This window comes from Urocitellus parryii, chromosome 6 (genome assembly GCF_045843805.1).
Source record: "Urocitellus parryii isolate mUroPar1 chromosome 6, mUroPar1.hap1, whole genome shotgun sequence".
NCBI classification, from domain to species: Eukaryota; Metazoa; Chordata; class Mammalia; order Rodentia; family Sciuridae; genus Urocitellus; species Urocitellus parryii.
Window position 1 is genome coordinate 37,294,278 of NC_135536.1, and position 23,796 is coordinate 37,318,073.

General features: G+C 49.9%; 2 protein-coding genes across 5 annotated transcripts; both read right to left on the reverse strand.

The window, feature by feature from the left end:
* Window positions 1–983: 983 nt before the first annotated feature.
* Adcy4 (adenylate cyclase 4) lies at window positions 984–18,247 on the reverse strand. 4 transcript variants are annotated; one of them, XM_026406069.2, is made up of 25 exons: window positions 17,685–18,247; window positions 16,208–16,405; window positions 15,941–16,102; window positions 15,205–15,354; window positions 14,636–14,784; window positions 14,447–14,558; window positions 13,178–13,305; window positions 12,870–13,028; window positions 12,498–12,630; window positions 12,135–12,308; window positions 8,966–9,009; window positions 8,743–8,829; window positions 8,457–8,526; window positions 8,046–8,143; window positions 6,330–6,414; window positions 6,089–6,226; window positions 5,401–5,511; window positions 4,995–5,179; window positions 4,696–4,780; window positions 4,085–4,243; window positions 2,643–2,789; window positions 2,237–2,344; window positions 2,005–2,119; window positions 1,325–1,449; window positions 984–1,237 (listed from the first exon to the last, which is right to left on the reverse strand). In XM_026406069.2, exons 1-25 carry the CDS (start codon window positions 17,844–17,846, stop codon window positions 1,067–1,069), a joined length of 3,255 nt encoding a protein of 1,084 aa, XP_026261854.2. In that variant the 5' UTR covers window positions 17,847–18,247; the 3' UTR covers window positions 984–1,066. The 4 variants fall into 4 exon arrangements, with proteins under 4 accessions (XP_026261854.2, XP_026261855.2, XP_026261857.2 ...); XM_026406070.2 differs by lacking the exon at window positions 15,205–15,354; XM_026406071.2 differs by lacking the exons at window positions 984–1,237; window positions 2,005–2,119 and having other exon boundaries at window positions 1,365–1,449.
* A 1,085-nt stretch (window positions 18,248–19,332) lies between these two features.
* Window positions 19,333–23,082, reverse strand: Ripk3 (receptor interacting serine/threonine kinase 3). The gene is made up of 10 exons (XM_026406120.2): window positions 22,935–23,082; window positions 22,590–22,730; window positions 22,160–22,469; window positions 21,622–21,767; window positions 21,455–21,501; window positions 21,111–21,278; window positions 20,933–21,000; window positions 20,346–20,720; window positions 20,137–20,197; window positions 19,333–19,626 (listed from the first exon to the last, which is right to left on the reverse strand). Exons 1-10 carry the CDS (start codon window positions 22,952–22,954, stop codon window positions 19,487–19,489), a joined length of 1,476 nt encoding a protein of 491 aa, XP_026261905.2. The 5' UTR covers window positions 22,955–23,082; the 3' UTR covers window positions 19,333–19,486.
* Window positions 23,083–23,796: the final 714 nt, after the last annotated feature.

The following is a 23,796-nucleotide window of genomic DNA, read 5'->3' on the forward strand; positions in this document are numbered from 1 at the left end:
TGAGGGCCCTCTGTGGCTATGGTCACCCACAGGAAACAAAGACTCCCCTAAGTGAGAGGGATGAGCTAGTACTTCATAGGGGTGACTGTTGTCTTGGAGCACCTTTGGCCCAGCTTTGTTCTGATGACATTTTAGGATGATGACAGCAGCAGCGGCAGTGCTGTGTTCTGTGGATCCTCCCCATAAAAAACAAGACAAAACAAGCAAACAAACAAAGAACCAATGTGAGTCCATTAGAGAGAGAGAGAGAGAGAGAGAGAGAGAATAGGAAAACCAAAAGTCCATGCGCAACATCTGTAACAAATGCAGAGTATTAAGATATCTCCTGTGGACTTCAAAATATGAGCAGGTGAGAATGAAGCATTGACCTAAGTCACATGTTTTATATCAGCATTTGCATAGAAAGATGCAGAAGCAAGCAAGGCAGTCATCCAATGGCCCTGAGTACAGGAGAACCCCTAAATTGTCTACAGGTCTTTACAAGAAAGCATGGTGGGACAATTTGAAAATAGCAGCTGAGACTGGAAGGAACCTAATAGATTATTTTGTAGGCCTCTTGCCCATTCTGCATTTATATTGAATGAATAAAAGTTCCATGTCATTTTCCTGGAAATTCTTTCCAGTGTTTGTGAGTAGGGGCAGGAAAGGACATATCTTTGTTTTGAATTATGTGCCTAAAATTCTTTAAGTTTTCAAGGTATACAAAATATTGGAATCAGGTTAGTATGTAGGCAGGCTGGCCAAGAGAGTCCTCTCCTGAGCTAGTGAAAACAATCACTCCCTTCCCACTTGCTTAGGTACATGTGTACACACATGTATACATACTCAGTTTAACCTAAAAAGAAACTGAGGGGTGATTCTCAGCTACATCCACACTTCTGACATCAATTGGCATTAGACATCCTAGAGTCTTTTTTTTAAATATCTTTTTTAGTTGTCAATGGATTTTTATTTTATTTATTTTTATGTGGAACTGAGAATTGTACCCAGTGCCTCACACATGCTAGACAAATACTCTACCATTGAGCCACAACCCCAGCCCTCCAGAGTCTTTTTATTGAGGATCTTAGAAGGGATGAGAGGTCTCAGCCCAGGTGGCTGAAGGGGGTCCAGATCGTGTCAAGTCTGTGTTTAGGAAGTAGGTGCAGAGCTGCCCTTTGCCTTTGACCTTGATAACACCCCTGCTGTAGCATGTATAGCCCAGGGATTGCAGAGCCTGGGCTGTCTCCTCAGTCACCTGCAATTGGAGGGGGCGGTATGAGGGAGTATGGGGCATGCCTATCCTTATCCCCCTCCCCACATGCCTCCAATGTGGTTTAGTTACTTGGATTTTGCCAAGGACTCCTGTAGTCTCCATGCGGCTGGCCACATTCACTGTGTTGCCCCAGATGTCATATTGTGGCTTCTGAGCCCCAATCACTCCTGCTACTACTGGTCCATGGTTCAGTCCTGAGAAGGAAAATGGTAAAGAGGAACCCTGATGGGAGGAACTGTTTTTTGGTACCAGGGATTGAACTCAGGGGCACTTGACCACTGGGCCACATCCCCAGCCCTTTTTTTGTATTTTATTTAGAGACAGGGTCTCACTGAGTTGCTTAGTGCCTTGCCATTGCTGAGGCTGGCTTTGAACTTGCGATCCTCCTGCCTCAGCCTCCAGCCTCAGTCACTGGGATTACAGGCATGCACCACTGTGACCAGCTTGATGGGGGGAACTTTGAAGAGGGAAAATGGAAGAGGAAGCTAAAGGAACTGGGAAGGAGGAAGGACCTGGGGGGACTTAAAGGAGAGGAGGGGTCTCTGGGGCTGGAGGATTGGGTCTGAGGGAAAGGAGGGGGGCATGCCTTTTAGCTCCTGGCCCAGCAGCTTTATGCTTCATTCATAGGAGTGAGTCTGGCGAGGGGGTCCAGGGATGGGGTGCAGTGCAGTGAACAAAGCACTTGGAGTGGGGAGAGCTTGGGAAGGTGAGGAGATACCACACTGCCCCAACAAGGGGGGGGCTCTCACCCACACGCAGGCGGAAGTTGTTGAATGAATGCTTGTTGATGACGTCCAGCTTGGACCCCAGGGCCACTGCAAATTCCACCATGGTGCCAAGGTGGCTGCAGCTTCGCTCAGCATCCTGGCAATGGGCCCGCCCACCAGGATGGGCCAATGAGGGCACAGGAATAAGTCCCACTCATGGGACCACCAGTGAGAGCCCAAAGGAAGGTTGGTAGGTAAGGAAGGGTTGTTATACCTGTTGGGCCTCTTGTCCAGAGGTGGCATTTAAGCCTGTGGCTGCCATGTAGGTGCTGCCAATGGTTTTGATCTTCTCCACCCCACTGAACTTGGGCTTGGAGAGCAGCTGTACAGAGAAGAGGCCTTGTCTCTAGTCTCTCTTGCTTTCACCCTCCCCTCTCCCAGAAGCGCAGCCTCAGGCCTTTGGAGGCTAAAGGACCAGGCTGTAGAGTAGGGGATGGTGGTAGGAAGAAGAGAGTTGATAGTCAGCAATTTGCTGGAGGGAGTAGATATGTGGTATCAGAGGAAGAGAGGGGGTACTGTGAGTGGTGGATAGAATTGGCCAGAAAGTAAAGTAGAAGGAGGTACTAGTGGAAATTCCAGAATCCAGGACACAGGTCCTGGGGGGCCTTTGGAGTTGTCACCTCATCAAAATCAGCAATTATTTCATTGAGTAGCCGCAGACACTCTAGCCCCTCGTGGTTGATGTTGGATTCCGAGTAAAACTCCTTGAAGTCCGGGACTGAGGCGAAGAGCACACAAACACACTCATAGGACTGGTGGTAGAGGTCCTGGAGGGGGCAGGAGGCTGAGGTGAGGGAGGGGTGTATGTCATGTGCTTTCCCTTTCTGGGTCTGTACGGGGTCCTCCTCACTGAAGCCACACTCCTTGTCCCTCTATTTAAGAAGCACTGAGAAGGAGGGAAAGGAGTAGGGCCAGGTTACCCTAGGGATATGACTCAGGAATCAAAGATTTGGTGTTGTTGTGATTCCAGGAAAGACAAGAGATTTGGGGTCAGGATAACCTCATAGCTATATATATGAAGGGACTCACTCTTAGACTCGGGATCATGTCAGTGGGAATTATTGCTAAATTATTGCTAAAAGATGTTAAGTCAGATAAATCAGCTTACAAAAATAGCCAAAGTTTGGAACACAAAATAAAGCATCAACAGTGAGTATGAGAAAAAGGGAAAATTAGAGTAAAATGATAAAGATGGAAGCAGGGCTGAGATTAGTTCACAAAATGGGTGCCATGAAGTCCTTGTTAATCCTAGATTCCAGTTCTGAGTTTTCTAACAGCCAATGTGAAGAAAGAAACAGAACCAGTTACAAAATTTCCTGTGTCCACAAGAGAAGAAACCAGAAGTAGAACTACTTCTGATTTTGAGATCAGAGAGTAGGTGGTAGGGACATAAGTCTGTGAAATAGCTCTTGAAGTGTTTCTTTTAACTTCCTCTAGTATATGACAAGAATATTTCCACAGTAAAGAGGGTCAGGTGATGGTGGCACAAAAAAGATAGTGCAAAATTCAATAACTTTCCAGTGGTCTGATGGTAGCAAGATTTCTGAGTATCTAGAGCAGCAGCATCCAACAGGAATTTCTGCCATCATGTGCTGTCCAATATGATGGGCACTAATCGTATGTGGCTATAGAGTACCTGACATGTAGCTAATGTAACTGAGGAACTGAATTTTTAATTTTAATTAATTTAAATTTAAATTAGAAGGGCCATATACAGCTAATGGCTACCATATTAGAAACTAAGTCTAGAGAGATGGATGAATTACATCCTCCAGACAACTATCATCAACACGTGACTAAACTTAAGAAACGTATGGAGTGGTAATGAGTTGGAAAAGACACGCTCCCAAGTAAGAACTTGAAATGCAGAAATTCTGTCCTCACCAAAGACAGAGTTCAAAATCTTGTGAAAAATGGAGGCACCTGCCTGACAGGGACAGGGCTTGATGAATGTCTGACCCACTGTGGGGGAGTCCAGAGAGGATGGGACAAGGGCCCAGGCTTTCATCCAAACATACTCCCTATGGCATCTGGGGCTTAGGAGCCAGAGATAAGGAATTACCTCATTGCGCCGGTTCTGACCAATGAACTGGGGGGCCACGTGTGCAGGGAGCACATTCTCCAAGAGCAGCCGGGTCAGGTTCTCCATTGTCTCTGTCTCTTCCTGCTCCTTCCTCAGCTTTTTCTTCCACAGGAAGTCCAGGCGGCAGTAATACTCATTCTAGGGAGGGTCAGCAGGGGACCATGAAGAGCCACAGTGCAGGGGAAGCCTCAGTTCCTGAGTGTTCATGTCCCCACTCCACAATGCCTAGAAACATCCCTACCCGCAGCGTAGAGGTAAGGCTAAAGGGGCAACTCTCCTTGGAGAGAGTATTCTGGAAACTAGATTCAAACTAGGGTATGTGGAACTGGCCACAGATTTAATCAGCCAACTAAATAAAGCAGGGCCTTTCCCAGATTTGGGGATGGGGGAAATAGGGACCAGAGAACTTGAGGGCACTCCTCTTGGGAAGTGAAAAAGCAAGAAAGGGAACAGGAAGGTTCACTTAGAAGCTTCCAAAGAGCACACCCCTTGGGCTTAACCCTGGAGATGAGAGAGAACAAGTCACCAATATGGGGACTCCAGATTCACCATTCACAGGCAGACTCTAGAGGGCTGAGCTAAGGACTTACCTGCCGAGCCAGGACAAGGAGGGTGAAGAAGAAGATGAAGAAGGAAATAGTTCCCATCAGTTTGGGTTCCTTCAGCACTCCAGGCCTAAGGAGGCCACACATCAGGGCTGTCCCTTGCTTTGCCCCTTCCTGATGGCCACCTCCCTGTCCCTTCTTCCCTTGTCCATGTAACCCCTCAGCCCCCCTCCTCCTTTGCCCTGTGGGTGGTTCAGGTTAGTGAGGCCAGGACAGCTCTGCTGTGTCCTCTCTGACCCCCTTCCCTGAGGTCCTGAAAACCTCCATCCAGTAGCCATGCATACCTGGAGTCCATGTGGCCTAGATAAAGACGAGCGATGAGGCAGTCAGACAGCCAGGCGTGGGAGTGCAGGAAGAGGGAGCAGGAGGCTGCCAGCCACAGCAGGAGCAGCAGCAGCTTCAGTTCAAAGCTCATGTGCAGAAAGAGGGAGCAGGAGAGGAAACCCAGCACACAGCAGTGCATGGAATACTGTGGGGCCGGGCAAGGTGATCAGGAGTGGGCGTGTCCCATAGGACACCCAAGGGTTCCTGTCCTATTCTTTCTAGGGCCCAGGTTCTATCAGGGGGACAGGAATGTCATCCACACAGACACAGTTCCAATCCATAGTAAGGAGTGTGCCTCAACTCTAGAGGTGGGGTTACTGAGGAAGGCTCTGGGGAGGGAGATGCAGGGCTGTGCAGAATACTCACTGGGACGCTGATGAGAGGCAGGGAACCGGGCAGTTCCCAGGAGAGGTTGAAAGCCATGAAGGATACATTGAGGCCCCGAAAAGGGCAGTCTGATGATGCTGGTAAGAAGAACTGCAGAAGGAGATGAGAAGATGAGGGGGCAGGCAGCTCCTTGGGCACAATGGTGGCTTTAGCTGAGTTTTGGCCAACCTAGGGATGAGTTAGGGCCAGACTCCCACAAAAGGCAGATTCTGTTATTTCTGGTTGGTGAGCAAGCCTCAGCCTGGGTCCTCACTGAGGGAAGGGAGTGTAGGAGGGTATCCTGAGTACTAGTCTACCATGGATGCACCTTTTCAGCTCTTCCCAGTTGCTTAACCTCGCTGAGCCTTAGCTTCCTTTTCTGTATCTTGGCTGGGGGATAATTTCCTGGTGCATTTCACAGATAGAATTCTAGGAACTGTTGTAAGTTCTGTAAAAATCAGCCAACTAAATAAAGTAATAAGTATCTGCCCACATAGGAAAAAGTTAGGAAAGATGTCAATGTGTTATTAATAACAATAATGCTCAGATGATAGGTTGTGGGAGTCTATAATTTTTTCCTTTATATTTTTACAACATTTTCTTTTGGCCTAAATTCAGCTGCTCTCCCAGAGCCAGGGATCCCTTTTCAGTCACTGATGGAGGTGAATAGGGCCTCCTTTGCCCTCACCAGGCTAGTGATGGCCATGGTAAAGACCAGCAGGATGGTGGCAGTGCCCAGGGCTACTCGCAGTCCAGGCCGTGTGGCTACCAGGTTAGACAGTGCAGGTAGCCAATGCAGCATCTTGGGACCTTTCTGGACACACCTCTGTGGAGGGAGCACAGGTGTCTTAACCACTGGGCTGGGTTACATTCTTCAAGCCAGGTCATGTCTTGGCTCAGCTTGCCCCTACCACCCCCATCCACCTTACCGTCAAGTACTCTGAGAAGCAGATGAAGAGGAGGAGAAGGAAGAGGAGGAAGGTGATGCTGTAGGTGATGGCCAGAGCTGGGGGCCTATGGGAAAACCAAGGGAGGCTTTGAAGTGCTAGAATAGGCTCTCTGTGCTGTGTGGGTGCTAGGGCAGCCAGTTGGGAGGTGGCAGGGGGAGGTGGGTTAGAGGTGTTCCTGGGGATCTAGTTTAGTTAAAGTGGTCCAGGCTGATAAAGAACATTATGTGCTGGTATTTTGAGAAAGCTGAAGGGTCTAGGACAGGGTTTAGGTGGAACAGGAACCAATAGGGTGGGGACAACACTGAAGGGAGATGCTCACAAGAGTGGCTGAGACTGTATCAGTCCAATTTCTGGGCCAAAGCTCTTTAACCTGGCTGAGTGTGTGTGTGTGTGTATGTGTGTGTGTGTATGCATGCTCACGCACATATGGGCAGTGTGAGTGCTAGGGATTAAACCCAGGGCCTTGAACATACTAGGCAAGTACTTTACCATTTAGTGACATCCTGAGCCCCGCCCCCCTTTTAAAAATTATTTTTTAGTTGTAGTTGGACACAATACCTTTATTTTGTTTATTTTTTTATGTGATGCTGAGAATAGAATCCAGGACCTTGCACGTGCTAGGTGAGTGCTATACCGCTGAGCCACAACCCCAGCCCCCATCCTGAGCTCTTTAAAAAAAAGTTTACTTTGAGTGACTGGGGCTGTGGCTCAGTGATAGAGCACTTGCCTGCATGTGTGAGGCACTGGGTTCGACTCTCAGCACCACATAAAAATAAACAAATAAAATAAAGTCATTCTGTCCATCTACAACTACAAAAAAAAAATTTATTTGAGACAGTTTCTCACTAAGTTGCCTAGGCTGACCTTGATTTTGCAATTCTGTTTCCTCAGCTTCCTAAATGGCTGGGATTAAAAATGTGTACCATGGGGCTGGGGATGTGGCTCAAGCGGTGCTCGCCTGGCATGCGTGCGGCCCGGGTTCGATCCTCAGCACCACATACCAACAAAGATGTTGTGTCCGCCGAGAACTAAAAAATAAATATTAAAAATTCTCTCTCTCTCCTCTCTCACTCTCTCTTTAAAAAAAAAAATTCTCTCTCTCTCTCTCTCTCTCTCTCTCTCTCTCTCTCTCTCTCTCTCCCCCCTCTCTCACTCTCTCTTTAAAAAAAAAATAAATAAAAATGTGTACCATTGCTTCCAGCTCTGGCGAGTTTTGAACAAGACTTATACCCCTCATAGCAATGGACTAGGAACAAGGGCGTCCCTTGTGTGTGTGTGTGTGTGTGTGTGTGTGTGTGTGTGTGCGCGCACGCGCACGTGCGCTGAGGATTGAACGCAGGACCTTGTACATACAAGGCAAGCACTCTACCAACTGAGCTATATCCCCAGCCCCTATGAGGGTGAACTTTCTAAACTTATTCATTTACTATGAGATTTGGGCTTCTCAATGAGAATACAACTGCTCTCATGGGAATGATGTTAGCACCCAAAGAGGTGAGCAGGTGAAAGTGCTTGGGTACATAATATTTAGATGAGGGCTGTGGTTATCCCTGGTTCTCCAGAACACGTTTCCTTAGTAAGTGCCTGAAGCTGAAGGGAAGGGGTGAAGGAAGAATATGTGGGTCAGGGGTCAGGAAGGGCAAGGAGATCAGTCAGTGTATGACAGCCAGGACCTCCCTTGACTGGTGCTCTCACCTGTTTGTCACCAGCATTTGGATGATGAAGTTGGACAGGAAAACCAGGAAGGTGCAGGCTACATAGTATTTGAAAGCAGGAAGGGCAGATAGCCGGTACTGCAAGGGAACAGGTAGGTGGGCATTGACAGTTGCCTACCACTAGCCTCATAGCTCTCCCTCCAGTTCAGTTCCATGTAGTCCCTACCAGTTCTTAAAGGAACTGTGCCCATACCTCCTATTCCCACCCAATAATCATCCAGTCTACTGGATAATTTGTCCTTTATGAGAAAGGCAAAAGCTCTCATCCCCACCCCAGGGTCAAAGACTTAGCAGACCTGGGGAGGGGAGGGGACATACAAGGCCTGACCTCTCTGGAAGGACCAAGGAAATAAAGATGGGAAATCCTTTGGTGCCCCTCTCCCCAGCCTACCTGTTTCTCCATCTCCTTATCTCGGAAGTACAGTGTCAGCAGGTTGAAGTCCTTTGACTGTTTCCACTGTCTGGTGGGAGGTAGGGCAGAGGGCAGTAAGCACCAGAGAAGACCAGGCAGGGCAGGGGAGGGCAGGGCAAAGGAGAGAGCAGGAGGAGGTGGTCAGGTGGGTCTTCCCTCCAGGACAATTCCTCACTTCCCTCCAGGCCCTCAGGGGAACATCATCCCTCTTCCACCATATGACTTTGGGGCCTGCAGCCCACCCAGTCATCTTTGCTTTCCATACTTCTGTGAGTTGAGCTGTTCGATGACCTGGAAGAATTTGGCATCTCCAGTGTCCAGCTCATCATCTAGTCCCCGGAGGGTCCGGCTCCTGCATGGTGACAAACAAATCTATCACCATGGAGATTCTCAAAGTATCTGAGCAAAAACTGCAGCCCCCGCACCAGGGAGAATGGAGATAGGTCACCCAGTCAGCTCCATTGTCAAAATGGTTCAGGTCTCCTTACCGGTCCAGGCTCCACTGGGGGCTGAAAGAAGCCAGGCCCTTCTCCTGTTGGGAGAACATGAGGGAGCAGTGAGTGTCACCTCCACAGTGAGGGAGATCACAAACTGTACTGTATGCTCTGTGCATGTCCTTGACCTTGGACATTGGATCTCGCTTTTTCATCTGTTTCTACTGATTTTTCTCTCTTCCCCACCAAATCCCTTCTTCCCTAAAGGAACAGTTCAAACCATTTATTCTTTAAAGTTTCCTCTTGACTAGAGACCCCCAGGGTCTTATACTCTTTATTTCCTCATAGTTTCCATAACTTTTAACTCCAGCGACCCTTTGTCTTTTATATTCATGATGGGCTGTTGATTCTGTGTTTCCCTTTCCTAAAGACTGCATAAATTCAAAGGCAGGGACTTTCCCATCACCATTGGATGCCAAAAGAGGGAAAAAAAACTTTGTTAATTTAAACTGAAGTGACATTTCAGAATATTGTGACTCTGACCTTTTGTGAGATTAGCCAGGCTGAGCTGAGAAGTGGTGGGGGTGGATAACAAGGAATGAAGAAGAAAAGAGGAAAGGAAATCCACCTGATTATAGATATTCTCTTCTTCACTGAAAGGAATGCAGGGTATGAAGAAATAGGAAAATGAGCATGCAAAGCAACTGCTCAAGGAGAGTATGAAGTACAGTGGGCCATAGTCCAGTCAAGCAGTATAGTGACCATTCCTCATTCCTTCCTGTTTCCTTGGTTCATGTGAAGGAAGTAAGGTCACAGGGTTACATCTTCCCCTAAACCAAAACACGGTATGTGGAACGAGGGGTTGGGGGAGGGGATATTGTATGGACCCATCTAGGCATTGATATATGCACCTTTTTTTTTTTTCAAACTACCTACCTATCCTCCAATATCTGTAAGTTATTTAATGGCAGGGAAAACATTTATTTGAATCTTCTCAAGAATTAGCCTAGGGTTAGGGCTATAGCTAAGTTGGTAGAGTGCTTGCCTTGTATGCACAAGGCCCTGGGTTCAATCCCCAGCACCAAAAAAAAAAAAAAAAAAAAAAAAAAAAAAGAAGAAGAAGAATTAGCCTAGTATCTGCCACAATAGGTGCTCAAAAATATGGAGGGGTGGGCTGGGGTTGTGGCTCAGTGGTAGAGCACTTGCCTAGCATGTGTGAGGCACTGGGTTCAATTCTTAGCATCACATATAAGTAAATAAATGAAATAAAGGTCCAACAACAACTAAAAAAAATTAATATAAAGGGGGCCTTCGGGTATAGCTCAGTGGTAGAGTGCTTGCTTAGCATGCATAGGCCCTGGCTCCATCCTCAGTGCTCCCAGTTCTTTGCCCCTGCCCCCCCACCCCCCGCACACACAAATTGGAGAGCACACAAAGATGAATGGTATATACAAATACTGCCCACACTCAATCAAAGTTTTACCTTGTTTAAAAGTAGGCTGATGGTGACTCTCAGAACTTCTTTATGTGTGTGGGGGGGGGGCAGGGAAGTACTGGGGGTTGAACCCAGAAGTGCTCTACCGCTGAGCTACATCCCCATCCCTTTTTATCTTTTATTTTGAGACAGGGTCTCATTGAGTTCCCAGGCTGGCCTCAAACTCCTGCCTCAGCCTCCTTAGCTTCTGGGATTACAGGCATTTGCCACAGTGCCTGGTAGGATTTCTAACATTTGATGGAGTTCCTGGAACTTCAGGGATTGAGAAGTGGAATTTCTGGGCTAGCAAGGTCCTGCCTTAGGAGATAGAGGGGTGACTGTTCCTTTACTCTGATATATTCCAGTCTACACACCAGAGTGTACAGGAGGTCTATCGTAGGTTCTGGTGGGCATTCCTACCACAGGAATTGCACCCAAGGTCATCTTGCGGTACTGGGCTTGTGGTAAACCCCGCACACAACTCCACTCCTACCCTGGAGATTTAATCCTGAAATAGTCAGTGGGGCTTTGAATTCTTCCTTCCTCTGCCTTTTGCCAGTTTAATCCTTGACCTTTCCCTTTCCCCATGCTAAGACTAAGAATTAGTCCTCTCCTGAACCACTGCTGCCAATGCTCCCTGACTTCCCAGTGTTCATTGTTCTTTGGCCTTCTTTCCTGCTGGATGGGAGAGGAGGAAGAATGGAAAAAAGAAAAAGTACTCTGAAGACATCCTATAAATGCAACCAAGTCTATCCAACAGGGAGATTCCAGGGAGATCTGTGGAAAGTTGATGGGAAGGCTGAACAGATATGGGGAAGTCTAAGAAAGATGAGAGACAGCAGGCTGAGAGGACAGGGACTTTACCCTGGCACATGCCTTTAGGAACATGACCAGAGTCCCTGTATGAGGGGGTTTTGACAGCTCATCATGGAGCATCAACCTCAAGAGCCATCCTGCAGGGTAGACGCAGGCTCCTCTACCCATATATGGATCACTAGTTACCTCCAGGTGCTACATAAGGAATCTGGCAGTGATTGGCCCTACCCTAGCTCCACCTAGACAAGGGGTGGGTGACTACCTCTCCTTCCCTACTACCCTTCCTGTTCATGGTGACTTCCTGCTTCAAGGCCATGTGTGATTTTCAATTCCACTCATTTTATCCATGCACAAATTCTGGGGAATTGGGGCAACAACTAATTTGACCCCATCTCCCCATTTCTAGTGGGAGTTAAAGAAGAGGGGTGGGGTTTGTAGCTCAGTGGTAGAGCGCTTGCCTTGCAGGCGTGAGGCCCTGGGTTTGATCCTCAGCACCACATAAAAATAAATACATAAAAATAAAGATATTATATTCATCTACAACTAATTTTTTTTTAAAGAAGAGAGCGTGTAGTTGTAGGAATTGCATTAAGCAGTGACATCTCCTGCTGTGATGGGTGTGCAGCACTGGAGTGAGACAGGAGGAAGCAGAGTGTATACTTCCTTTGTGGTGTCAAGGCAAGGGGAGGTTGAGGAACAATGCACATGTTGCATCTTCTCTGAGGTGAGCTCGAGGGCAGTGGTCTTTGCTCTTTCCACAAAAGGAAGTGCAAGGACAGGCTGGACCAATGGCTGGGGCTACCAGACAGTTCATGACCTTGGGATATCACAATCTTCCAGTGACTCACTGGTCCAGTGGTGAGGGATGCTAGGAGTGGGACTTGAGGACAATGGGGGTTGTTGTGCTGGGGCTTCTAATGGAGGTGCACATACCGGGAGAGGGGTAGAGGTGGACACAGGACTGTCTACGTGGCTCAGGTGGGCGAAAGGCTTGGCCGCACCCCAGGACTCCAGGTAGCGGGTCATCAGTAGTGATGGGCGCATCTTGTGGCCCTCCAGAGAGGACAGTAAGCCTCCTGCGGTTCCCTTCTCATCCTCCTCCTCAGCCTGGGGCACAGGAAGACTGAGAATAAAGATCACAGACATTTCCCCTTTTCTCCCCAGTCCCCTGAGAGGCTTTTGTCCCTGCCCTCCACTAGTACCCAGGAACTCAACCCCTGACATAGAAGAAGAGATCAGGCCTATTGCCTGTAGGTGGTTAGTATGGTGTAGTCCATGGGGTTCCTGGTCTTTTACCCGAGGATCAATGACCAGGTATGTAGGCTCTCCTAGCTCCCTAAGGTATGGGTCCCGGGATTCCACAGCTGCATCCTCCACAGCATAAGCCCCTGCCAGCAGGGCCAGGGTAGCCCCTGTGATGTGCACTCGTCTGGAAGGAGAGGGTAGTAGGAGTCAACAAGGAGGGCCTCCAAACCTTCCATTTCTTTCAAAGATCATTCCTGCAAGAGCGACTTCAAGAAAGGCCCTGTGTTACAATGGGTGCCCCCCCCCCATGCCCCAGGATCTCCATGAGCTCCACATGGGGTTGTGTTCATCTTACGGAACTATGAAAAGGGTGGCAGCATGTGGGCAATCTCTTGCGTGGTTGCCTGGGGCCTCAGGTCTCACCCTGGTACACCACCAGCTTCCATGTGGTTGGCCAGCGTGACGTCATGGGACCAGACATCGTACTGCCACTTCTGCAGCCCGATGACTCCGCAGAGCACACTGCCTGAGTGCACACCTACACGCATGTTGATGTCCACACCAGTGGCTGCCCGCAGCTTCCTGAGCAGAGTGTGTGGTACAGTCTGAGTCCTGCCTTTAGCCTTGTCCATTCCACATTCCTCTTTCTCTCAAGGAGAACTCCACCACCCTGACTGTCCCCTCCCACATCCATCCCTCCGTATCCCTCCTGTCCACTTGCCCATGCTAACCTGATGGCCCGACACATGTCCAGTCCCATGCGCACGCAGTTGATGGCATGGTCTGGCAGCGAGTGGGGCAGCCCAGAGACACAGTAGTAACAGTCCCCCAGGATCTTGATCCGCATGCATTCATGTTCCTGGTAATGTGGTGAGGGGAGTGTATAGAGGATCCTGATTAGAGGTCAGAGGGGTCGGAGGGAGTTGAGAAAAGTGGGGAGCGAATGTGGTATTCCTGAGAGTCTTTGAGGTTCTGAATATCAAGGTCAGATCTAGGGACTCCCTTAATTTGATATGGGGCTAATTAAAGTGTCTCCTGTGGATGTTTTTTTAAGAAAGAATTCCCAAATTCTGGAGTGTCTCTGGTTCTCCCTAGTTTGGTGTGTGTAGGGTGTAACTAGATTTGGATGGAAGCAGTCTCAGTATGGAAGGGCTTGAAGGGGTGCAATAACATAGATTGAATCCTGGGGTTTGATTAAGTGCTGCTGAGGTTGCAGAGGACAGAAATTTCTCTTCCCTCTCCAACTTCTCTCAACTTGGAGGACCTGAAAATCTCTCTAGATTTTTAAAAAATTTTTTTTTAGAAATACATGCCCTCATCCAGTACTTAGAATGAAACAAGGGGTGCACATTCCCAGCCCTTTTTAAGGTTTACTTGAGGTTTTTTTTTTTTTTTTTTTTTTTTGTACCAGGGATTGAATTGGGTGGTGCTTAACCATGGAGCAACATCCCCAGCCCTTTATTTTCTTTTCTTTTAAATTCTGAGACAAGATCTTGCTAAGTTGCTCGGGGCCTCACTAAATTGCTGAGACTGGCTTTAAACTTGTGATCCTCATGTTTCAGCCTCTTAAGTTGCTGGGATTACAGGCTTGTGCCACCGCACCTAGCTATATTTTAAATTTTTGACACAGGGTCTTTCTTAGTTGTCTATGCTGGCCTCAAACTTGCCATCCTTCTACCTCATCCCCCTGAGAATCTTGGATTACTGGCATTTGGGATTTGGAACATAAAGTGTAGAGATACCTATGCTGGAGCTTTAAGCATACTTGGGGGCATTATGGTTGTGACATCTGGAGAGAGGTTGAAAAGTCTCTTCAGGTTTGAGGTGTATGGTGAGTAGCTTCAGACTAGGAATATCTGAGAGAGTCTCCTAATTCCAAGGGAGTATCTGGGGCTCTGAGGTAGGACTGGGATCTTAGAAGACAAAAGCTATCCTTGGAAGGGGCTCCCCAGGATGGGGTACTTGAGGATCTCTGAGTGGGGAAGGAGGCCCTCTCTGACCTTGGCAATCTGGTCGAATTTGCCAAAGAGTTCGTTGAGCATGAGCACCAGTTCCTTAGGGGAGCACTCGCTGGCCAGCCGCGTGAAGCCCACGATGTCAGCATATAGTACACTGCACAGGATAGACCACATCAGTGGGGTCAGGGTCTCAGCCCACAGGCTCTCCCCTTCAGCCATCCTTCCTCATACCTGACTCCCTGGTGCCTCTTGACATAGAGGCTGTGGAAATTGTTCGTGCTCTCTGGTCGTGACCCCTGTACAGCCTGCAGCCGTGCCATGATCTCTGCCTTCATCTCTCGGGCCAAGTAGGCAGGTAGGATGGATAAGAGAAGGTGTTCCTAGAGGAGGTCATTTTGAGCACCAACCATCCTATACCCTAAAACCAGGAGCCCCAGCCCCCAAGTCTCCCAGAAGCCCACAGAATGCTCCACTTCTACTAGGATGCTCCCCCAGAGGCCCGCCAGGGCACAAGGCCAGCCATGCTCCAGCACCCCATCCTGACTAATCACCTTTAGGGACTGAACTCTCAGTACTAACACCTCGATTAGAATTCTTCACTTCATAACCATCTTAAGTTTCAGCTTGTTTGAGTTTAGCAACAACCTTCCAAGATAGGCAATAGCCGCATTTTATACAAAGGAGAAAATGCCATAGAAGATCGAATGAGTCACTTAGCTTGTGAAAAAACCCACTTGTGTAATCTAAACAACTCTTTTCTCTGAGCACTGGTCCCAACCCTCTTTCTAGGCCCAGCTGACCTGATGCTTTTTCTCCGTGTCCAACCTCTGGCGAGAATACAGGGAACTGAGTGCCTCCCGGAATGTGGCACGCAATGCTCTCTCCATCAGTGCCTTGTGGTATGCTCCCACCACATTGCCACACAGGAAGAACACTGCGTTTGCTGCCAGCTGTAGGTGAGGAGTACCCTCAGAGGGAGGCTTTAAACTTTCGATCCTCATGTTTCAGCCTCTCAAGTTGCTGGGATTACAGGTGTGTGCCCAGGTGAAGCTGGGGGAGTCTGTAGTTGGAATTGGTCTCCAAGACCTTCTGGGCTCTATAGTTAGTGACCTAAGCATCCCTAGGGTCATTCATCTTCCCTGCTGTAGATTCTTGACTGTTGGTCCATTATGGGCTCTTAGGTCTAGAAATTTCTGCATATATGGAATACCATCCCACCATCCTTATCCTCTGCCCACTGTAGCTGCACAGAACTACTCAAGTCCTGATTTACATTCTCTGTGATGGTTCCATCATCTGTATCTCCATATCTGGCTCTCTTAAGAGCCATGAGGTCTTTCCCTTTGGGTCCGGAGCCCTCTTCTGGTATCAGTAGGTATCTGCACTGGTGTATCAGCTCCACCAAGGGGATCTGTATTTGTATCTGTGGGATTTGTGTTTGTATCTTGCACTCAGTGTTGCACCCTACCGCAGTCATAGCTCAGCAAATGCAGCAGAGCTGGCCCTGGGCACTGCCTGGGCTACTTGTGTTCTTACCTGTGGCAGCAGTGAAGGCTGGGAGTCCTGCTGCCGCCCAAGGTACAGCCCCACGACCAGCAGGTGCAAGAGAGAAGAGGTGAGACCTGCAGCAGCAGCATCCCTCATGCCCAAGGGCAGCATGGCATACACCGTGAAGATAATGAAGAGGAAAAAGGACACCTGGAGCAGGGTGGGAGTGGCAAAAGGCCTACTTATGCTTCACAAGGCCTGGGGCCAGGTCCAGGCTAAGGTGGTCCTCCATCCCTTGCCTGCCATCCCTCTCACCTGGTCCCAGGCGCTCACTATGCCTCCAGTGAATAGGAAGCCGTGTCCTAGAGCCAGCAGTGCAGCCCACACAAGGCCTGACAGGGGTCGAGTCCAGCGCTGGAGTCGCTGCTCCCGGGAAGCTAGGCCCAGCAGCAGGGAGAAGCCACCCAAAGCGCATAGCACTGTGGTCAGGAAGCTCAGGTCTGAGGTCAGCTCCTGTGGGGAAAGAGTGCATTAGGCAAGATAAAAAAGCTTGGGAAGCTCACCAAAGGTGAGGAGGGACGACTAGATAGAGGAAGAATAGATAACCCCTCACGGCAGTTCTGAAAGGGCACCTCAAACCTAAGTACAAAAGAAGCATGACCCCTCTGCTTGCCATTCATATTAGGTTGAACTCTAAGAAATTGTCTATGTCCTGCTGTTTTTATCGACAGGGATCGATAATTTCATATCGTTCGACCTATTATTTTGTTTGCATGATGCTGCAAGCCTGCAACATCTACCCAGAACAGGCTTCAACGCCAGGCTGGCTGTTTGTCAATCTATGATCTTTCCACGCCTCAGTTTTCTATCTTTCAAACGGGAATTGTAGCACCCTCTTGGCCTCTGGAAATAAGTGACCAATCTTAACTCACAAGATGGCACTTAGGAAAGAAAGTCTCCAAATCAGATGATTTGGATGATTTGCTCGGGAGAATCCCCGCCCAAGGAGCCAGAGGTTGGAAGCCTGGGGTTGGCGGGAAACAGCAGGGGGCGCCTGGGCTCCGCCTTGGTCCCGCACCTCCCTAGCCGCGGAGGACTAAGATCTCGCCACCTGCCCCTGCCCTGACGCGTAGTCCCCCTCGGTCCCCGCCCTTTGTCCCCACCTCTTTCCGGACTTTGGGGGTGGACTCGGGTGAATTGGCCGCACCCAGTGACTTCCCCACCTTTTCTCCAAGGAGTGAAAAGAAACCCCGGAGCAGTATATTACCAGAAATGCAATTGAAGACCTCTTCTTCCTCAAAGGAAAAACTAAAAATGGGTTTCTTTGGGGACTAAATGAAAGCGGGATGGAAGGTGCCTTCTGGGAGTCTATCCCACATTCCCAATGTGGGAGAGAAAACCAGAAACTTATTTCCTCCGGCAGCTTGAGTAGAGTTTCCCCTCTGGAAAACTGGAAAATCCGGTATTGGATTGTTCTAGAATCAGCAGACCACAAAAACTTATAAGGTCTGTTAGAATTCTGTTAGAGTGAAATGGGAAATATCCAGGACTCAGTTAACCTTCCTGGGCAGACTCAGAGACCAAGGCCCACAGGGTGTTGTGACTTGCCCAGGGTCACCACAGTTCATAACAAGGCTCAATGCTTCTTTTCCCGCTCCCAGTAAAGAGAACATTGAAAAAGAAGATCCCACAAATCCCAACTCCCAAAATGTCAACTAGGCAGCTACCCTTCTCTGGGCTGCAGCAGAGTCGCAGCTCTGGAGCATGCCCCAGAACCAGAGGCCCATCTCACCCTGCCGCTGGCCCAGGCGACGAGGAGCAGCGCCACTAGCGTGCAGAGGACGATCAGCAGCAGCAGTAGTAGCAGCGGGTACTGCTGGCTCAGGCTGTAGTAGGTCTCATAGAAGAGGTCTTCTTCGCTGGGGGGTGGCCGGGGGCTGAAGAGGCGCGCCATGGTAGCCCTGTCCCGAGCCCCAGGCCTGGGGTGGACCGGACGCTGGATAACTTTCAGAGCCCAACCGGCTCCACGGTGTCTTTCTCACCTGCCCCAAGGCCCTTCCCTCTGCGCCCCCAAACTTGAGGCAATCCCGGTCAGTTTACAGGCGCTCCCTTCGGCCTCCCAGCCCGCTCCCAACTGGCTCCCAGCTGGCGGTGACCGGACTCCCTGCTCACCCCAGCCTCTCCCGCAAACTCAGGCTGTGGAGGTGCCTTAGCAAAGTTTCATCACCGGGGAGACAGGGCTTGGAGTTGACGCTGCAAGGCTTTGGGTTCCCACTTTTCCCCAACTCACTGCGCGCCACACTCCCGCAGCTGGGAAGCTGGTTGTGGAGTCAGGCTCAGTGCTACACTAGTGGCTCAGAGCCTGGGGCGATAGGCGCTTCCCTCTCGGCGCCACGGCCCCCTCCCACTTCCCCGACAGGACAGCCCGGCCCCTTCCCGTGCCGGAGCCGACTCCCCTGGCTTCCTCCCCCAGTCGGATTGTGTTCCCGAACTATCGCCTTCAGTCCTCGGTCCGCTCAAGAAAGGAGAATATGGACAGTGGGAGAGACTGTGGGGTCTGCCTGTTGGGATGTGCCAAAATGGGAACTGAATATTTGGATGTGGGGAGACCGAAGGAGGGCTAGAGTGAAGCCTGGCAAGAATATAAGGAAGAGTGTGAGTCCTGGTGGGCCAGTTGGGGGCTGGAATCTAAGTCAGAATAGGGACACACACTCCTCTCCACTCCTGGCCTCTCTGGGAGCAATTGTGGCAGAATCTGAATTGTCCATACTCCCACCATGTCCAGCTCTGGGAGCAGGGAAGTCTGTGTGGAGCTTTGTGAGCTATAGCTTTCCATTTCAAAAATGCTCCCCAAGCTTAGGAAGCAAGGTGTTTGTGAGCCACTGTGGTAGCCTTGTGTGTTTGTGTGTATGTGTGTGTGTGTGTGTGTGTGTGTGTGTGTGTGTGAAAGAGAGAGAGAGAGAGAGAGAGAGAGAGAATATGACAGTAAGGGGGCTGATGGGAGAGGGCCTGCAGGGATTCCAGTAGGGTAGGAGAAGGGCTGGCATCTTTGATTTCCCACAAACACCCCTTCCCCCAAGGACCCAAAGCTGAGTCTCTGAAATCCAGAAGAAAAGGGGATCTGTGAGTTTAGGCTTAAGGTGGGGTCAGTCCTGAGCTCTAGAGGAAGCACCCCACCCTGAAATAAGAGCACCAGGGCAGTCAGGCCTCTAGGATTCCTTCCTGCCACTGGCTGTGCCCTGACCTTGTGTACCACAAGGTTGCCCATCCCCAACCCCCATTATCCTCCTTCCTGCTTTGGTCAATCCAGCTGCAGCACCTCCTATTCCCTGGTTTCGAGCTCCTGCCCTGCCCCCATCCCTGACTCTCCCACCCGTAACAGAGGACAATTACACGTCAGACTCCCTCATCTGGCTTGGTTTATAGTCCATCACATTTATTGACTTCTTAGGAGGCAGATCACAAAGTCAGTTTGGGCATGGATTGAGGAGTGACACTAGTTGCCTCAGCCTCTGCTGGCAACTTAGCCTCTGGTGCTTTAATTCCCATTGTGATTATGCTGGCTCACTGGAGTCTTCAAGCCTTTTTTTGAATCTATTTTTTGGGGAGGTTCCTGCCCCTACCCATGCTGAAGGGTGTTGGGCCCTGCTTAGGCAATGTAGTTCTCTCTTGTATGATCAAGGAATTGTTGCTTCCAATCTGCACCGCAGAGCAATTGTCTAAGATAATAGACCCTTTAAGAGAAAGAGTGGTAGTGGTCAAAAAGATGAGGTTAGTAGGCACATTGGGGCAGAGGGGCAGCGGCATCTTGTGTTCAGCCTGGGGAAATGCAAGCATGGAGTCTCTGAGCCTACCAGTGGCTATGTCAAAGTGTGCCTTTCCCTCAGGCTGCCCCTCTGGGATTGATTTTGCAGAAACTCAAGAAAATAATAACCTATATTTAGGTGTTTTTGCTGGGAGTTCTGCTGTACTTCTGTATTAACAACAGAATTTAGGGCTCTCGTAGAACTGGTGCTGGGGTAAGTCAGTATACCCAGGGGCATGTCCAGACTTTGTTGTGTGACCTCTGCAGGATTCTCTCCCAGTAGATGTTAGTTTCTTACTTTATGAAATTAAAAGATTGTGTTAGATGATCTCTAGTTCTTCTCCCCACCCTAAAAATACCCTGGATCTACATATAGGTGTTGAAGAAGAAGGTGGTGGAAAATTGAGTAGGGGAAAAGAGGAGAGTAGGGAATAGGTACCTGTTGTTGGATTTGACTTTGGGTCTCTGGAAGACCAGTTGGCATCATATCTCTTAGATCCCTAAAAACAACACATAGTTCTTAAGCTTTCTGTCCTAGGGTCTGGTTCTCCCACTACACCCCCCCCCCCGAAGTCCCAGGTTTTCACTATTAAGGGGACAGAATTTACAGGAGTCCTGGAGCATCCCTGAGTCCTGCCAATGTCTCACCTGATTCCCTTGTGGTTCAGGACCTGGAATCCTAGTGAAGATAGGGTTGCGCATCTGGTTTCTGAAAGGTAAGGTCTCTGGTGTTTGGGGAATTTGAGTCATTGAATCTGAAGATCTTCTTGCTGTCCTGGCATGCTGAATCTGCTCTTCCTGTGTCCTACTCCCCTCAGGAAGGCTTGTGGATTTTTCAAGGACTGAGCTGGGGGACTCCTCCAGATTCATCTTGTTCAGCCGCTCAGAAATTGTGGAATCAGTCCAAGAGAACTGGCTTCCTGTGGCTCCCCCAGGGCCATCCATTTCTATCCCTCTTTGACTTGTTTCTGGGGCAGACAACCTCCTGTTGTTGCTTCCTTGCTCAGACAGAAACTTCTTCACCTGTAGGGACGGAAGAACTTGAGTTGGAAGAGCCAGATTAAACCTGAAGGAGTAGTAGCTTGGTCCATAGTCTGTTGCCTGAGAACTCATGGGTAGGGTGGGAAGGTGGGGATGATAGAACAGTGGCTAGTGGGGAGTCAATAGATGAACAAGAGAGACATATGTGCCATCCCTGACCAACTCCTGATGGAGAGCTGATGTTGGTCACTCACCTTGGAGACAGCAGCATCCATCTTTCCCTGGACCAGGAAGAAGGCCTTATCAGTTTTTGGTCGACATTCTGAAAGACAGCAGAATGGGTTGCAGGTGAGCAGAATGTCCTTCCCTGGGACAAGTCCCCTGCAGACAGACCCAAAGCTACCCCAGTCGCCACTGAAATGGCCAGCTTACCCTGGAAGGATGGCCTGTCCTTGGGCTCAGATCTCCAGCAGTGCTGCATTAATTCCTTCAGATCTTCCAAGCCAGGAGTCTCAGGGCTGGGCAGAGGTATCTCATTCAATGGGGGCCGGATCTGCTTCTCACATACTACTTCTTGCACCAGTGATATCTTTCCCACAACTGGGGGGGGATGAGGGTGGTGATAAGAAAAGGCTGTATGTTAGGCAGGGTCAGGGAGTGTTGCCCAAGGGGGAGGTGAGGAGGGTAGAGGAAGTGAGGAGGGTAGAGGCAGTTTCAGAAGGAAAGGGAGTGCTTGGGATCTTCAGAGGGAGGCACCGAGGGCTGCCTAGTCTTACATTCAGCTTCTCTTCCAGCTAGCATTGCCCACATGAGGATTCCAAAGCTGCAGGAGACACAAGATAGAAGCCTGGCCAACCACTGGCAAAACTCCTCTCCAATATACCATCCTAACAAGGACCCAGAGGTAGAAATCTGGGATGTACACTTGATGTGGGTTGCTTACCTGTAGACATCACTGGCCAGGGAGGCCTTCCCGTTTACATTAGCAAGCAGTTCTGGGGCCAAGTATGACACGGTACCTCCAGGTTCCTTGGATCCTGCCCCTAACTGTGACCCTCCCTGAAATGTGGACAGCCCAAAATCTGCCAGCTGCAAAGGAAGGGAAGGAGGAGATATTAGACTGAGGGAACCGGACAGTCTCCAGAATAATCTGTCCCCACCCTCCAGAAGGTACAGGTCCTGCTTTGTAAAAGGGGTACAAAGGGTCAGAGGAAAAGTGAGTCTACTAGGCTGGGTTTGCCATGGCTCCTAGGAAGGCCTGGTGGATTGGGCCTGAGGAAGTGAACAGGTGGGTCAGGGTCTTTGTCACCTGATATGCCAGGAGCTTAAACTCCTGGCTTAAACTCCCTGAGTCCAGAGGGAAAGGATGAGGGTATTCAATAGACAGGGCTGCCACAGGTCCTGAATCCAGTGTGTGGGGTTGGAACAGCTCTGGAACGGGGCATGGTCCCAAGGCTGGAGTGGAGCTTAGATGGGCTGACCTTGACATGCAGCTCTGGGTCCAGCAGGACGTTGGAGGGCTTGAGGTCCCGGTGCAGGAGCACTGGGTTCAGGCTGTGCAGATAACACATTCCCAGCACCACTTCCTGCATCAGGCGGCAAAGGAGTGGCCAGGGCCGAGGGCACTCTGGCTGCAATAGCCCAGCCAGGGAGCCATTCTCCATGAATCGGGTCACCAGAGCTGGTCCGGACACGTAGCCCCACTCCAGGTTCTCGGTGACCCCCAGCAGGAGCAACACGTATTGATTACGAAGACTTGCCATGGCTTTCACCTCCCTCGATATCGCCTCCCTACACTCCGGGGAGAGAGCTGCAGTGGGGTTCGGGTCCTGGGAAGATCTCCCTCCCTTCCCCATTCAGGCTGCGTCCCGCCTTCTAAGTCAAACCTCGGCTGCAGCCGAGGTCACTCACGAGTTCACGATCTTGACTGCCACATCATAGCCCCACGTCCTGTGTTGTGCCCGGAACACTGAGCCGAAGCCGCCTTCGCCGACAAACTTTGGGTTTATCAGTTCCTCGAGAGGCAGCACGGGGGCGGGGGCACCGTTGGGCCTGAGAGAGGGGTCTTGTGCACTAACTGGCCATGCCCCACGACCGCACTGCTCCCCCGACTGGGGGTGGTGAGATCAATCTCCAACATCCCCGCCCGCCCCGACCGTCCCCGACTGTGGCACCTGGATGGTAGGCATTCTGTGAGCGTGTCCTGTGTTGGGGGAGTGTCTGAGGCTGCCCCTCGACATCCCAATCCCCACTCACCAAAGCTTGACGCCAGACATCAGACTGAAAGGTGCTAGGGACTTCTGGAAGTTGTAAGCTTCACCGATGGAGTGATTTGGGGAGGGGGGGGGGGCTGGGGTTTTAAGCAGAGATGAGGATGGGGTCTGAAGAGAGGTCAGTCTCTAGGCTCGCGGCACGGATTCCGCTTTCCGGATCGTTCCCCCTAGTTGGAGTGACTGAACAACTTCCTTCCCCATTCAGCCACTCTTCAGTCCCGCCCTACTCGGGGTGGGGCAGAATGAAGACTACTTACTGCCTTTTTCTTCTGTCTAGTGTTTCCTGTGCACCTGTTGGTTTCTGTGACCAGATTAGGTGTAGCTGAGCCCTGGAGGTGCCACGGGAGGAGTCCTCACCTTCTGGGCAACCACAATCATCCTACTCCTCCAGCCACTGCTCTCCCTTCTCCAACGGGATTCCCAACTCTACCATCTGCCAGGACTGGGGTGAGGTGTAGATTGTGGTTAAGAGGGTTTTGTGGTCCAAGCGCTTGCAGATGCCCAAGATCATGGGTAAGACAGCTATGAAGCTAACCATATGCCAGGGCCACATATTAATTTATTTAATCTCACATCAACCTAAAGGGAGATAGGTACTGCTTTTTCTTACCTTTTTTATTTATAAGGAAATGGAGGCACTGATCGTTTAAGTACCTTGCTCAAGTTCATATGAAATTTCATGCCTGGCTCAAGTTATCCTACTTTCACATAAACTGCAGGGCCATACCATTCCTCTGATGGTGAAGCAGACAGTGGAAGGTCTAAAGCATCCGACAATACAGTGAAGAGCTGACATCCATATTCCTGCCCTGTCCCTGAGAGCTGCTCTTGCTGAGGCAAGCCCT